The sequence below is a fragment of the Ictalurus furcatus genome, chromosome 26, assembly GCF_023375685.1.
Source record: "Ictalurus furcatus strain D&B chromosome 26, Billie_1.0, whole genome shotgun sequence".
Lineage (NCBI taxonomy): Eukaryota > Metazoa > Chordata > Actinopteri > Siluriformes > Ictaluridae > Ictalurus > Ictalurus furcatus.
The window spans coordinates 9,701,677-9,716,308 of record NC_071280.1 but is presented as its reverse complement, the minus strand read 5'-3'; the positions used below and the strand labels follow the sequence as shown (position 1 = coordinate 9,716,308).

General features: G+C 39.6%; 1 protein-coding gene across 1 annotated transcript in view; it reads right to left on the bottom strand.

Annotated features, from left to right (window-relative positions):
* hsf2bp (heat shock transcription factor 2 binding protein) overlaps positions 1–8,556 on the bottom strand; it is a 9,314-nt gene extending 758 nt beyond the window's left edge. The window contains exons 1-8 of the mRNA XM_053616235.1: positions 8,441–8,556; positions 6,132–6,279; positions 4,871–4,974; positions 4,470–4,619; positions 2,541–2,685; positions 2,337–2,454; positions 1,468–1,571; positions 1–327 (exon numbers count right to left, since the gene is read on the bottom strand). The exon at positions 1–327 is cut by the window's left edge and continues 758 nt beyond it. Of these exons, the coding sequence (XP_053472210.1) occupies positions 95–327; positions 1,468–1,571; positions 2,337–2,454; positions 2,541–2,685; positions 4,470–4,619; positions 4,871–4,974; positions 6,132–6,279; positions 8,441–8,488 (1,050 nt within the window). The 5' untranslated portion in view covers positions 8,489–8,556 and the 3' untranslated portion in view covers positions 1–94. The remainder of the gene's footprint in view (positions 328–1,467; positions 1,572–2,336; positions 2,455–2,540; positions 2,686–4,469; positions 4,620–4,870; positions 4,975–6,131; positions 6,280–8,440) is intronic.
* Between the last annotated feature and the right edge of the window lie 6,076 nt (positions 8,557–14,632).

Here is a 14,632-nt window from a genome sequence, read left to right as displayed (position 1 = left end):
TAAGAGAATGAGCGCTGAAATTGGCCCACACAGAGAACAGAACATCAATGTGTATAGACTAGAAGTAGTGCAAGGTCTGTAGGTGTCCGCATCATCACTGTTCTTTCTCGATGGTTGTGTGACGAGTTTTGGTGAGGCAGTTGATGTCTTCCAACATCTCCTGGGCCGTCTGTCTGAGGGCTGAGTGGCGGCTTGAGGCCAACTGGCGGATTCTCTCCACTGGAAGGGACCGCTGGAGGTCTGGGCTGATTTGGGCCAATACGTCACCCTCCACTAGCAGAGACTGGAGCAACCGCAGGGCCTGCAGACATACCTCTGAGTCCCGGTCTGATGATGATAAAAATAAAAAAATTATAACAATGATATATAGCACCTTACCAAAGCCCAAGGATGAGCCATAAGTAGAACCATACAAAGTAATGCTAGCATCCCATAACAAATGTAATACAGGAAACCAGACAGGAAACAGGAAGAAGGAAGAACTCTGCAATATTCAGAGGAGCTTGCAATTTTTCAAAATTACCGCAGATGTGGGCCAAGACGCGTCATGTGACATCATCATGACACGCATTCAGCCAAAGCCCTCTTCGATTCGCATGCATCGAACATGAGTGCAGCTAAACGTTCGCATTTACCAACAAACATCAGTGCGATAGACCGTGCAAAATAATTTCATGCGATTGCAATTATGCCAATTAATCAGTTTCACTGTTAAAAAAAAAACCACACACAAAAACTTTGCAAATTGCATCACACATTTTTAAAAATCCTGCAGCAAAATCAAGCATTTTTGGTCACAACAATCACAAAAAACTCTAGAAAAGATCACCATAGATTACCACTCTGATACTTGTGCTTAAGTACTGTTTGTCAGGACAAAACACATATCGTTAAACTGTTCCAGAAATCTGTCAGCAAATGTTCATGCGAGGTAAATGTCGCTGACTACCAGTTTGGTAAGGATATTAATTGTTCGGGAATGATAACAATGGAGAAGGCGTAATATTGAACAGGGCGTGGTTTGAACAAAAGGGCGATGCTTAATTTGTGCTCAAAATGCATTAGAGGTGACACTGGTATGGTAATAAATTATATAATAAGATATCATTAAAATCGATAAAAATCTAATAAGGAAAAAAAGGAAAGAGAGACAATTTGTGTGTGTTGGTGGAACGACTAGAAATGGTGATAAATTTGGGCTAAACTTATTACAGAGAAAGAGAACTAGACAGAGAGAGAGAGACAGAGAAAGAGAGAGAGAGACAGAGACAGACAACAGGAGGGTGTGAGGGAGAGAAAGTGTGGGAGCTGTTCTTAATAATCTCTCCCAGTCACATTTCAGTTGGCATGACGTCAAAGCTGAGCTCAGATAAGGTCTGAAGCCTCAGGAGGCCTTTCTCAGCTGCACTCACTCGAGTCGCACTCACACACACAGTCACAGATGCAAATCCACACACATACACACACCTTCAAGCAGGGTGCATATGAGAGACAGGAGTGCAGGACTCTCGCTGATGTACGTCAGTCCATTTACGCTGAGGCTGACGTTGTATAAAGCCATAAGCATCAGCCTGCACGTACATGTACACACACACACACACACACACACACACATCTGTTTAATCCATAAAGACATTGTTTAACATTTAGGTTGTATTAGCAATCTTAATAAGGAACATTGGAATTCCTATACACAACTGAGTGTGTATGTGTTAGTACACTCACTATCCATTTTATTAGGAACACCTTTACATCTGGATATTCATGTGACAACCAATCAGCCAGTCTTGTGGAAGCAGTGCAATGCATTACATCATTGCAGATACAGGTCAAGAGCTTCAGTTCATGCTCAGATTAAACAGAATGGGGAGAAACTGTTTGTTGGTGCCAGATGGGATGTATCGAGTATGCTATTTTGAAACGGCTGATCTCCTGAGATTTTCACACACAGCAGTCTCTAGAGATTACACACAGTATGGTGTGAAAAACTTAAAAAACATCCAGTGAGCAGCAGTTCAGCAGGTGAAAACACCTTGTTGATGAGAGAGGTCAGAAGAGAACAAACTGGATCCAGCACAAATAACTCAAGCACTCTTTACAACTGTGATGAGCAGAAAAGCATCTGAGAACGTTCAACACGTCGAACCTTGAGGCGGACAATAGAGGAACACCAGGTCAGGTTCCACTTTTGTCAGCCAAGAACCGGAAACTTTGACTACAGTGGACACGGGCTCACAGTTTTAGATCATGAATGAACAAGAAGGTGTATAGGTTTCGCTAATAAGGTGGTCAGTGAGGGTATATGTCCGTGTGTGTTAGTGTGTGCGTTAACCCACACTTTAAGCTTGGGAAAGACCCCAGACTTCATTAACCCAAGCAGCTGCATCAGAGTGTCCAACAAGACATGCGCAGAACTAGAAATGAAGTCCCTCCCACAAGTCACAGCCGCCAAATCTGCAGACAGATCAATGTATTGAATCTACTTTATATACTACAAATAATAAAAGTAAAAGAAGAAAAGAACAAATCTTAACCCTTACTGGTGATGACACCAGCCAGTGCTAGCACAAACTGGTGCTCATGGGAATTGTAGTTCTGCTGCTGGGGTTTCTCCTCCTCGTCCAGAGATTTGACAAAACTCTCCAGGGTTTGACCCGCTACACTTAAGAATGGTTCCAGCTTTCCCTTCACAGAGAAGCACATGTTAATAAAGAGGTGAATATAATAATAATTTTCCTTTAGAAATAACAACCACAGTTGTTCAACAACCCGTACATGAAGCAGCGGTGGGCGTTTAATGACATTTCATTTCAATAATGTTCATTTAAATGTTTTTGTTTTTTTGCCTAGTCAGGGAGGCAAAGGATCTGGAGCCTATCCTGGGAACACCGGGCAGAATGGAAATACACCCTGGATAAGACAAAGTCATACACGAATTCACACCTAGGAGCAATTTAGAATATCCAATTTACCTACCAGCATGTTTTTTGGGAGGTGGAAGGAAACTGGAGAAACTGAAGGGAGAACAGAGGAAATGCCACACAGATTTTGACTCCACACAGAGTTTAATTTGAACCAGAGCCCAGGACTGAACCAAGGATCCTGAAGCAGTGAGGCCGCAATTCTACCTACTGCACCGCCGTGCCACCGTTTTCATTGTTGTTATTTGTGAAAGTACAATATTGTCGATCATTTCGATCGCATATTTGATCACAGACCCAACATCTCTTTCTCTCAAGGTAAGCAATTAGTTAAAAAAATGGATCTTGTGTTACAGTACGTAAGCTCTTCAAATGAAAGTCAAGGTTTGAAAATTTACTGATATCCACCTGCTAATTCTAATTCATTTATCTGCACGCTTTATAAAAATATATTTAATTAAACACGAAAGCACTCAAAGGAGGAGATCACTTTTATATAAAAACAAAGTTAGATATTAAAGCAAATTTGTAAATGAATTGACTTGACATGATCAATACAGCATACTAGCTTGAACCGCTGCATTGTTTTCTAAGTTATGATTTATTTTATTGTAGTATTTATGGCTAAAAAATGTCACCGGATATCAATAGCAGTATCATGTTCAGTGTAAGACTAATATTGGTCTCGAATGCTGAATCAGCTTTGGATTGGATGCAGTACATTAACAGATCATAAGACATTTTAATGTCTTAAAGCAGACTGCTATGAAGCCTGTTTAAAATGAGAACCAGAGCCATATCTCCCTGCAGTTCTCATCTGCTTTCCCACTGAAGCTAAGCTGGGTTGACATTGGCTAGTATCTGGATGGGAGAAAACTAAGGTTGCTGCTGGAAGTGGTATTAGTGAGGTCAGAAGGGGACACTCACCCTGTGGTCTGTGTGGTTCCTAACTCCCCAGTATAGCGGCGGGGACACTAAAGTGTAAAAACCGCACTGTCTTTCAGATGAGATGTTAACCCGAGGTCCTGACTCTCTGCAGTCATTAAAAGTTCCGGGACACTTATGGTAAAAGAGCAGGGGTCCTGGCGAAATTCCCCCAGTGGCCCTTATCTATCGTGGCCTCCTAATAATCCCCATCTCTGAATTGGCTACATCACTCTCTCCTCTCCACTAATAGCTGGTGTGTGGTGGATGTTCTGGAGCACTATGGCTGCCATCGCATCATCCAGGTGGATGCTACACACTAGTGGTGGTTGAGGAGATCCCCCTTCCCAATACTATGTAAAGCACTTTGAGTGTCTAGAAAAGCGCTATGTAACTGTAACCATAGAACATAATAAACTTAAAAGTAACTGTTTAGTATTGACAGAAACAGAAAGACTTACTAATTATCTGATGAGGTGTACTGTAATACATACTTAGCATTTTGGAAATTGTTAGCTGAAAAAAAAAACACTGCCTTAACAATGGACTAAAGTTTTAGAGCATTTCAGCCTTAGTCGAGACAGACAATTATTAATGACAGACACCTTGATTAAGGTGACTCACATCAGCCAGTACGTCCCTTACAGCCTCTTCTTTACGGGAAGCGCTCCAGAGCACGGTGCAGGTGGCGGCACCCAGGCCTGTACAGAACTCCGCCTGCTGCTGCAGCTGCTCACGACTTTCCCATAACCGCTCCCTTAGAACCAGTTTCTCCTGAGGGGAAACGCACACCTTAGAGATTACAGCTGCAATTTCTTACGTCAAGTCTGTGCATATGAAACGTTTTTTTCTAAAGTATCTTTGTAACTGTATGATGATTACAGGTCGAAAACACTTACAAACTGCACCTTTAAATGTTGTACGTCGATAACCCAAGTATCTGTCATATGGATTTTTTTTCTGTTCTGTTCCACCCTTTCTTTATACAATCATATTCCTCTTGTTCCCTCTCCGTTTCCCCTCACCTCTCTCTCTCTCTGGCACTCGGACTGTGCTGCGTCAAGGCGGGAGCAGAGGTGTAAACACTCCTGCTTCAGCTGCTGCTGCTGCTGCTGGCTCTGTTCTCGAACTGTACAACAAGCAGTACATAAACGGATTTCCCACAAAACATTATAACATTATATAACATTATAACACAACTGTTGTTCTGATGTTCAGCTTGAGTCTATATCAGACCTTGCACGAGCAGGAAAAGGGCACTGATCAGGGTTTCTGAGGTAGGTTTCCTTCCAAAGGACTGTCATAGGAAGTGTCCCTTGATTTAGTATGGAGCAAGTCAGGCCTTCAACTCATCCGCTTTAATTCTGTCTTGTGCCATATGTGTGTTCAGACACAGTGCAAAAAAAAGAGAACCTCCTACTGTTCTGGGGTGGGTTTCCCTAAAACAATGAATCTTCAAGAAGGATGCATGTTAAGAACGAGCCTGTTTTACGAATGTTTCCTGAAAGCCTTCGTTATCAGAGATCTAACAAACAAGTCGTAAGTAGTTCTTTGTTGATGCCACCCTGCCCGAGTCTGGAGAACAGATACAGACAGATACGAACACAATCAACAATTTCCAACAGAAATGAAGTTTGTTTGTAAGGGCTACGTGGAAAAGATGGGAACATGTCGACGCTGACTTGTATTAAATGAACTTGAGTAATCCGTGCATGGCATGGCAGTAGTGTAGTGGATATCATTGCTGTCGTGTAGCTTGGTCTTGGGTTTGATCCTGAGCTTGGGTGGCTGTGTAGAGTTTAATTTTATTCCAGGGTTTTGAATATACATAATCAAATCCTGTTGGCTGTACAAAAACAAACTCTGTTAATGAAAAAGTTAACACTAGGACAATAGATCACACTCACTCACACTCACTTTATTGATTTGCAGTGAGCTTTTGCTTTAAGGGGACCAGTGAACCCATTGGGGAGAATGTTTTTCAGAGGTGGGAGGAAACTCATGTGGACATGCAAAAACTGCACACACGGTAACCCAGGCTCACGATTGACTTAGGGACGCTGAAATTTAAATGGTTTTAGTTGGGCAGCAGAGTGAGTATCAAAGCTGTTGGCAAAAATGTCCAGACAGTTCTACTGGGATTAAACCCAGTGTCACTTGCAAGCTGTCAAATGATAACTATTTATTAATTTGGTATGTGGAGCAAAAACGTTGAGTAGATTTCTTTCGTTATTTCACCACGGAACAATGCTAAACATAATTGTCCTCAATATTAATTCATCTTACGTGTGTCCAGAGAGCGGGCTTTGCTCAGGGCATCCAGAAAGTCACCGTTAATAACTTTAGGCACAAATTCCCGCAGCTGCATGACCTCAGTGCACAGCCTCTCCAAGTCTCTCTTGTGGATTCGGACAAAACAGTCCCCTCCTGGATCCTGTATGGATTGGTCAAAAAATACAATTAAGCGTTTCTGTTTGTTCTCGACACGCCCACTGGCGGGAAACATGCTGGTGGGTGGATCTGCAACGCTAAATTGCAAAATTAGATGAGTGTGTGCATGATGCGCTGTGATGAACTGGAATCCTATCCAGGGTGTATTCCCATCTTACGCCCAGCGTTCCTGGGATAAGTTTCGCATGTTTTTTCTTGATTACTTTGTTCCTTCCTTTCCATCTGCCAGTCTGATACGCTTTCTTTTTTTCTCTCCACATTTCTGTTCCCTTAAACACTTTACACTGCAATATATATACCATGTCCTGTGAAAATATTGGAACAGCAAGGCCAATTCTTTTTGGGTTGTTCTTTTTTTTTGCTATACACTGAAGACATTTGGGTTTGAGATCAAAAGATGAATATCAGACAACAGATCAGAATTTCAGCTTTCATTTCCTGATATTTACATCTAGATGTGTTAAACAACACATCTACATGGCACACATCTACAAACAAGAACATGGCACCTTTGCTAGGTGAGCAAAAGTATAGGAACAGATAGTCTTAACATAAATAACACTTAATATTTGGTTGCATATCTCATGTTTGCAATAACGGCATCAAGCCGATGACCCACTGACATCACCAAACTGTTGCATTCTTTATTTGTGATGCTTTTCCATTCAGTCTCCTCTTTCAGGAGGTGAAACGATGCTCAACTGGGTTCAGGTCGGGTGATTGACTTGCAGCCATGCAAGGCCAAACCGTGACACTACCTCCACCATATTTCACACATGAGCTTGTGTATTTCAGATCATGGGCCGATCCTTTCTTTCTCCACACTTTGGCCTTTCCATCACTTTGGTAGAGGTTAATCTTTCTTACAGAACTTTTGTGGCTTATCTCTGTATTTCTTTGTGAATTCCAATCTGGCTTTCCGATTCTTACTGATGATGAGTGGTTTGCATCTTGTGGTATGGCCTCTATATTTCTGCTCTCAAAGTCTTCTTCAAACGGTGGATTGTGGTACCTTCACCCCTGCCCTGTGGAGATTGTTGGTGATGTCACTGACGGTTGTTTTTCGGGGTGTTTTTTCACAGCTTTCACAACGTTTCTGTCATCAACCGCTGTTGTTTTCCTTGGCTGACCTGTTTGATGTTTTATTCTGTTTAACAACAAATTAATTCTTCACAGGTGAAATTCATTGTTCAAACCAAGAGTAGACATTCAGAGCTATTAATTGTTTAAACAATCAGTCTATCATGGCACACCTGGGCAACAAGAAACACCTGTCAATCACATGTTCCAATATCGCTGATAAACTGAAAAATGGGTGGGTTCAAACAAAAGGTGCCATGTTCTAAGTTGTTTAACACATCTAGATGTAAATATCAGGAAATGAAAATTGAAATTCTGATCTATCATCTCATATTCATCTTTTGCTCTCAAACACAAATATCTTCAACGTATAAGGGAATCAACAGAATTGTTGTTCCAATATTTTCAGAAGGGACTGTATATGATTGTATGCCTTTGACTTACATGTTTGCATTCATTTCAAATATGAATCCTAAATAAATTCAATTAAGTGAGATGAACGCACATAAATAATTCAATATAATAACAATAGTTATTCCACCCTTGGATTTGTACTTCCATTGCCATTCGCGGCATGAAAGTAAAGTCACACAATGGCGCCATCTTGTGGATACTGCGTGTATGGACTGCAAAAGAAGCCAAACGTGATCGTTACCGACGCTTAAATGCTCTTTAATTCCAGTTAAAATGTCATATTTAGCTAAATAATTCGCTATAACACTGAATTTGTCCATAATATGCTATTTTTTAAACTGATAAATAATTAAATTTTGAAGCTGCGCATGCTAGCCAGAACTTTCTACCAGTAATGAAAGTGGCTAGCTAGCTAAATTTAGTCTGAACTAACAAATCTTACTTCCTTGTAAACATGCAGATAGATTTTTTTGTTTAGTTTTTTAAAGATATATTTTTTCTGTGGTGACCGAACTGTATAATGTTTGTATCGTTTTATTTAGCAAATCTCGATTTAACTGACGCTAGCTAGCTATATTTACCCGAATAATTTGACATTACTTGTGGTGAATGATAACTAAGCACACATAAAGAGTGATGTATAATGTTACCTCTTTTGAACTTAATGGCTGTACTTTAGTGAAATCTGACGCTTGCATCTTGAGAAACCTCTTCTTGTCTAATTAATAGTTCACTGGTATAACGTTCAGGGGTAATTTTGAGCTCATGAGGCAGAAAGAATGTCTAAATGGCTCCCTCTGCTGTTTCTTCTGGGTACTGACTGTGCCCTAATAATTAACCCTGTTTTTTTCTTTTCCATCTTGATCCAAAACTGAGGTAATAAACTGGGCCTAAGCGGCAATTTTATACATGAACACAGAGCATGGGAAGTGAATAGCTTGATTTGATCATGCAGTACACATGTCTGGAAGCATCTGCCCTTCCTCGTTATGTTTCTCTAAACATTCAGTTGGTGTTGTTTCTTTCTCACCCATTTGTATATATACATAAGAAATAAAACACTTCAGGGTGTGCTGTTATAGGAAAATAATCCACAACAAGATGGTCCGATGTGGCCTGACACGAACCAGAGTTAGTGTTAACACCTCAAAGTTAATTATTTTCCTGTAACATCCATCCATCCATCTATCCGTCCATCCATCCATCCATCCATTTTCCCTACTGCTTATCCTACACAGGGTCATGGGGGAACCTAGAGCCTATCCCAGGGACCTTGGGACACAAGGCGGGGGCCACCCATCGCATTGTACAATCACACACACATTCACACAATATGGACAATTCAGCACTTGTCTTTGGACTGGTGGAGGAAACCGGAGTACCCGGAGGAAACCCCTGAAACATGGGGAGAAAATGCAAACTGCACACACACAGGGCGGAGTTGGATTCGACCCCACCAACCCCCCCCCCCCCAACCCTGGAACTGCGAGGCAAATATGCTAACCATTAAGCCGATTATTTTCCTATAACAATACATCCAAAAATGTTTTATTCCTTTTACACCACAGTAATTTCACAGGGATTGCAATTTTATTCATGTTTATCCATGTATACATTTATTTATGTTTTCCTACATTTCATTTCAACATCATACACACTAACACGTTACATTCATTTCCTTTACACTGCAATTTCATGCTACTCATTGATGTGATATTTATGTTAGTGTTTCAGAGTCTATGGGAATTTTGTCCCTCTGTATCTTTTGTCCATATCACAAATTTCAGCCATTGCAGTGAGATTACATTTTAATTACTGTCTTACACATGTTTTATCATATTTAAGAATCACCAGTTGAATACATAACAATTAATAAATTTCTATATGGAGTCTCATTAAAATGCTTTATGTGAATCACTTTAATTAAGTGTCCCACATGTGCTAGCTCTGATAGTAATCCCTTTTACATCCTAAACATGCTCAGTAATGTTGCTTAGAGAGAACAGATAAGGCCTCTGGTGGATTTTTAAAGCATCCATTTTGAAGCATGCAAAATAAGCACTGTGGAAGATGTGTGGCCTGATAAATCGCTGATTTTGCCATTATGTCAGACTTCAGCATTTTTAGCCATCTATATCCGAAGAAAGGACTCTTTGTTAAAATTATTTAATAAAGATATTCATCTGGTTGTTTCTGTTTATCGAAGTGAAAGCGCCTTCAAGTACAGGGACCCCACTGTCCAGGAAAGCTGATCTACAACATATTATCACACCATGTCTATCAACTTTTCACTTTATTACATTTACATTTTATTCTAGTTATTGGGGAAACATTTTGTTCAGATCTTTACAAGTGATGAGGAAAACAATCAGGCACAGGGCTGGAAGAGTAAATGAGCTGACAGTTCCACAATGCTGCAAGAGTAATTAACTGACCTGAAAGAAATGAAAGATAAGAACAGAGTGAGACACAACTGAAAAAAGGCTTGGAATAAAGCTACACTCTTAGAAAATTTAATCAACCCTTCAAGCAACTTAACTTTCTAAAGTGTTTCTACTAGGAACCCTTTCTGATAGGGAAACATTACAGATTTACATAGAACTAGCGATGTCAAAAAGGTAGGGTTCTTCCAGGTGAAACTCTGTATCAATGCTTGTGTAATGACATCAGTGATGATGTAATGTAATGACATCAATAATGATGACTTGAAGTCTCATTTAGAGATTGCTTCGAACATGAGTCCAGATTTGCTGGGTTGCTTCAAATCTATAGTCTGACCATAGATCATAAATGACCTATAAAACAAAACACAATTTACAGATTTATAAGCACTATCAACATAAATAAAGATATCTATGTATACTATTACTAAAAATTCATGAAAAACATAATTCACTTTCATGAATTCCTTTATCTGTTATGGCTTACATCATCCATTTCTTTTTGTCCCTTGCTGCTCTTTAATTTCATGTGAAATAGTTTCATATTGTAGACCGTTTTATATTTTCTTGATTACTACAAGCCACTATTGGACATTTGAAGCCTTGAGAAGTTTTTTTCATAGGTGGCTGGAAAGCTACCTCCCTTCATGAAGCTTTATCTTAGCATTACTAGAAGGCTTCTCCCAGAGGGACAACTGAATAACTCTCAAAGTCCCTATGAAATGGCTACTTAGCTCTGATTTGATTCCATATATTGATCGTATGCATTTCCTCCTGAAACAGGAAGTCAGAATGATGTTGTGTTTAAAGGCTTGACTGACTTAGACAACAGCCAGTAGCGCTCTAAACACACTACACATCCCGGCAAATCTAAACAAACCTGACAGTAGCTTAGTGAGCTAGCCAAATATGGAGAAGAGATTATTAAAGCCTTTAACTTACACTTACTGATAGAGAAGCCTGACTGTGTATCATGTTCTCGGTTAGTCTCAGGAAGAAACATATTTGAGCATTGTAAAACCCCAAGATGGTAAAAAAAAACACCTCTGAGAAATGCCTCACATAACTGAGACCTCATACAAATTCCACCATTTTCCAAAAGTAATAAACAACCTTTTTTTTCTCCACTAAGCGATGGCTGGAAAAGTGCATAGTGTGCAGAAAGACACCACAAAGACACCCTGATGAACCTTGTTAATGCAGCTAACACGCTGCTGCTGTAGAGCAAGGCCCACCTCTGGGGCCCAGACATATATGGCTCTAGAGAGCGTTTAATGGGCTAGATGTACAAACAGTTCCGCATTATAAGCAAAATGGCACTTCTGCTTTACAGCTCTTCCAATTCAATGGCACTATTTTACACCCGGTGTCTGCAGGAGCTCCCAAAAATAGATGTTAATGACCATTTATTATGTGTTGCAAAGATTCTTTTAGTAAGCTCAAGAAAGGCATCAATTTGTATGCTTCGTCATACGGTGCTGTGAAAAAATATTTGCCCCGTCCTGATTTCTTATGTTTTTGTGTATATCTCATACTAAATAGTTTTAGATTGTTAAATGAAATACAACATAAAATAAAGGCAACCCGAGTAAACACACAGTTTTTCTTTTTATTGAAGCAAAAAGTTATCAAACGCCTATCACCCATGTGAAAAAGTAATTGCCCCTTTAAACTTAAAATCTGCTTGTGCCACCTTTAGCAGCAATAACTACAACCAAATTCTTCCAGTAACTGGAGATCAGTCTTTCACAGTGCGGTGGTGGAATTTTGGCCATTCTTTAGTTCAGCCACATTGGAGGGGTTTTGAGCATGAACTGCCCGTTTAAGGTCCTGCAACAGCATCTCAAGTCAAGTCAAGTGGGTTTTTATTGTCATTCCTCTATAAAGCATTTATACAATGGAACGAAATGAAGTTTCTTCAGGACCATGGTGCAACATGGAACAATACTACATAAACTGCAAAGACTACATAAAGTGCAAATACACAAGTGTCAGACAAGTGCAAAACAAGAAATACACAGAACAAAACAATAAATACACATGACAGTAAATACACAGGATAATAGATACACAGAACATGGACTGTAAACTGTAATCTCAATTGGGTTCAAGTCAGGACTTTGACTAGGCTACTCCAAAGTCATTTTGAGTCATTCAGAGGTGGCTTACGCCTATACTTTGGATCATTGTCTTGGTGCATAACACAGTTGCACTTGAATTTCAACTTACAGGCTGAAGGCTGTACATTCTTCTTTAAGATTTCCTGGTAAAGAGCAGAATTCATGTTTCCCTCAATTACTGCATTTTGCCCAGGGCCTGAAGCAGCAAATAATCCCCACACCATCACACTTCCACCACCATGCTTGACCGTAGATATTTATGTTCTTTTTTCTGTTTGGTTTACACCAGATGTAACAGGCCGTCTGTTTTCCAAACAGTTCCACTTTCGGCTCATCAGTCCACAGAACATTCTCCTAAAAGGTTTAAGGATCATCAAGGTGTGTTTTGGCAAAATTCAGATGAGCCTTAATGTTCTTCTGGGTTAGCAGTGGTTTTTACCTCGCCACTCTTCCATGGATGCCATTTTTGCCCGGTGTCTTTCTGATAGTGGAGTCATGAACAGTGACCTTTTTGATGCAAGAGAGACTTGTAGTTCCTTTGATGTTGTCCTTGGCTCTTTTGTGACTTCCTGGATGAGTAGTTGCTGTGCTGTTGGAGGAATTTTGGAAGGTAAGTCACTTCTGGGAAGGTTCATAACAGCTCTCACTGTGTGTCCCAGAGCCTTTGAAATAACTTTGTAACCCTTCCCAGACTGACGTAATACAATCACCTTCTTCTTCATCATCATTTCTGGGATTTCTTAAATTTTGGCATAGTGTGTTACCAGGTAAGACGTTTTAACCAATTTCATGCTGTTGAAAAAGTTCTATTTAAGTGTTGATTTGATTGAACAGGGTTTGCAGTAATCAGGTCTGGTTGTGTCTAGTCCAGCTGAACCCCATTATGAATGCAGTTTCATAGATTTGGGGAATTAGAACTATGGGGGCAAATACAATTTTCACACAGGCCCAATTGGTATTGAATAACTTTTTTGCTTCAATAAATAACATTATCATTTAAAAACTACATTGTGTATTTATTCAGGTTGCCTTTGTTTTATGTTAGATTTTGTTTGAATTTAGGAAACAATTTAGTATGAGATATACATAAAAACCATAAGAAATCAGGCAAATACTTTTTCACAGCAATGTACATAAACAACTGTGAAGGTAAAAACAATACTCATATTAATAGAAACAAACACCTAATCTAACATTAGCCCAACACAATGACATTTTTGTAAGACAGTACAAAAAAATATTAGAGGTTGCTGTCTTGCTGTACTGCTGAATGTAAACAGTGCCACCGAAGATATAAGATTCGCTCTATTTCCAAATGGAAATACATCATTGCTCAAAGCGCAATTAGCTCATTGGAGATCACAATTGTACCTAGATACAAATTATCAAAAAAAACATTTTCCTGGAACTGAAGAAGTATAAATACTTTACATTAGTTAATATGTTAGATAATATGGTAACATGTTTCTGGGTAACATGAAGACATAATAACAACAAAAATCTATCAGACGGGGCCCAATGCATTTATTTTGGCTGGGGGCCCCACATAATCTAGGTTTGCCTCTAACCATCAGTACGTTTACATGGACAACAATATTCCTATATTAACCTGATTAAGACAATACTCTGATTAAGAAACTACCATGTAAACAGCAATTTTTTATTACCTTAATCCAACTAAAGTCATACTAGAAGTAAACACAAATGGAATTAAGACGTGTGGAGTATTCCTGCATTAGATGCATTATGGAAGTGCATTACAGACATGTACACACCTTAATCACACTATTAACGTCGTGTGAGAGTTTTCACCACATTTTGCGACAGGACACATACACACACGGCAGCGCTCAACCGTTTTACGGCAAACAAGAGAGCACGGCTGCGTCCGAAACTGCGTACTTACCTACTATATAGTAGGCGAGATGCATGTATCTTAGCTACTATATACTAGGTAAGTACGCGGCCCACGGCCTCAAGCAGTTGTCTATTAGCACGTTTAGCATGACAAATAATTACCTGCACTTGAAGCTTTCATAAAATTAAAAATAAAAACACCCAATACTGTATACGGTACCATAACGAAGACGAACTGTATGTCGATACGTGAAATTCTGGAGGGATGTCGGACGGCGTGGCGCGGTGACGTAATGACGTGTGCTGTTAATCAATCTATGTTCTATAACATGTAAAACGGGTACATGAAAGGAATATTCTAAAAGCAACTCATGTAAACACCTTAATCACAATATTGTCTTATTCAGAATAAGCTCAATAATTA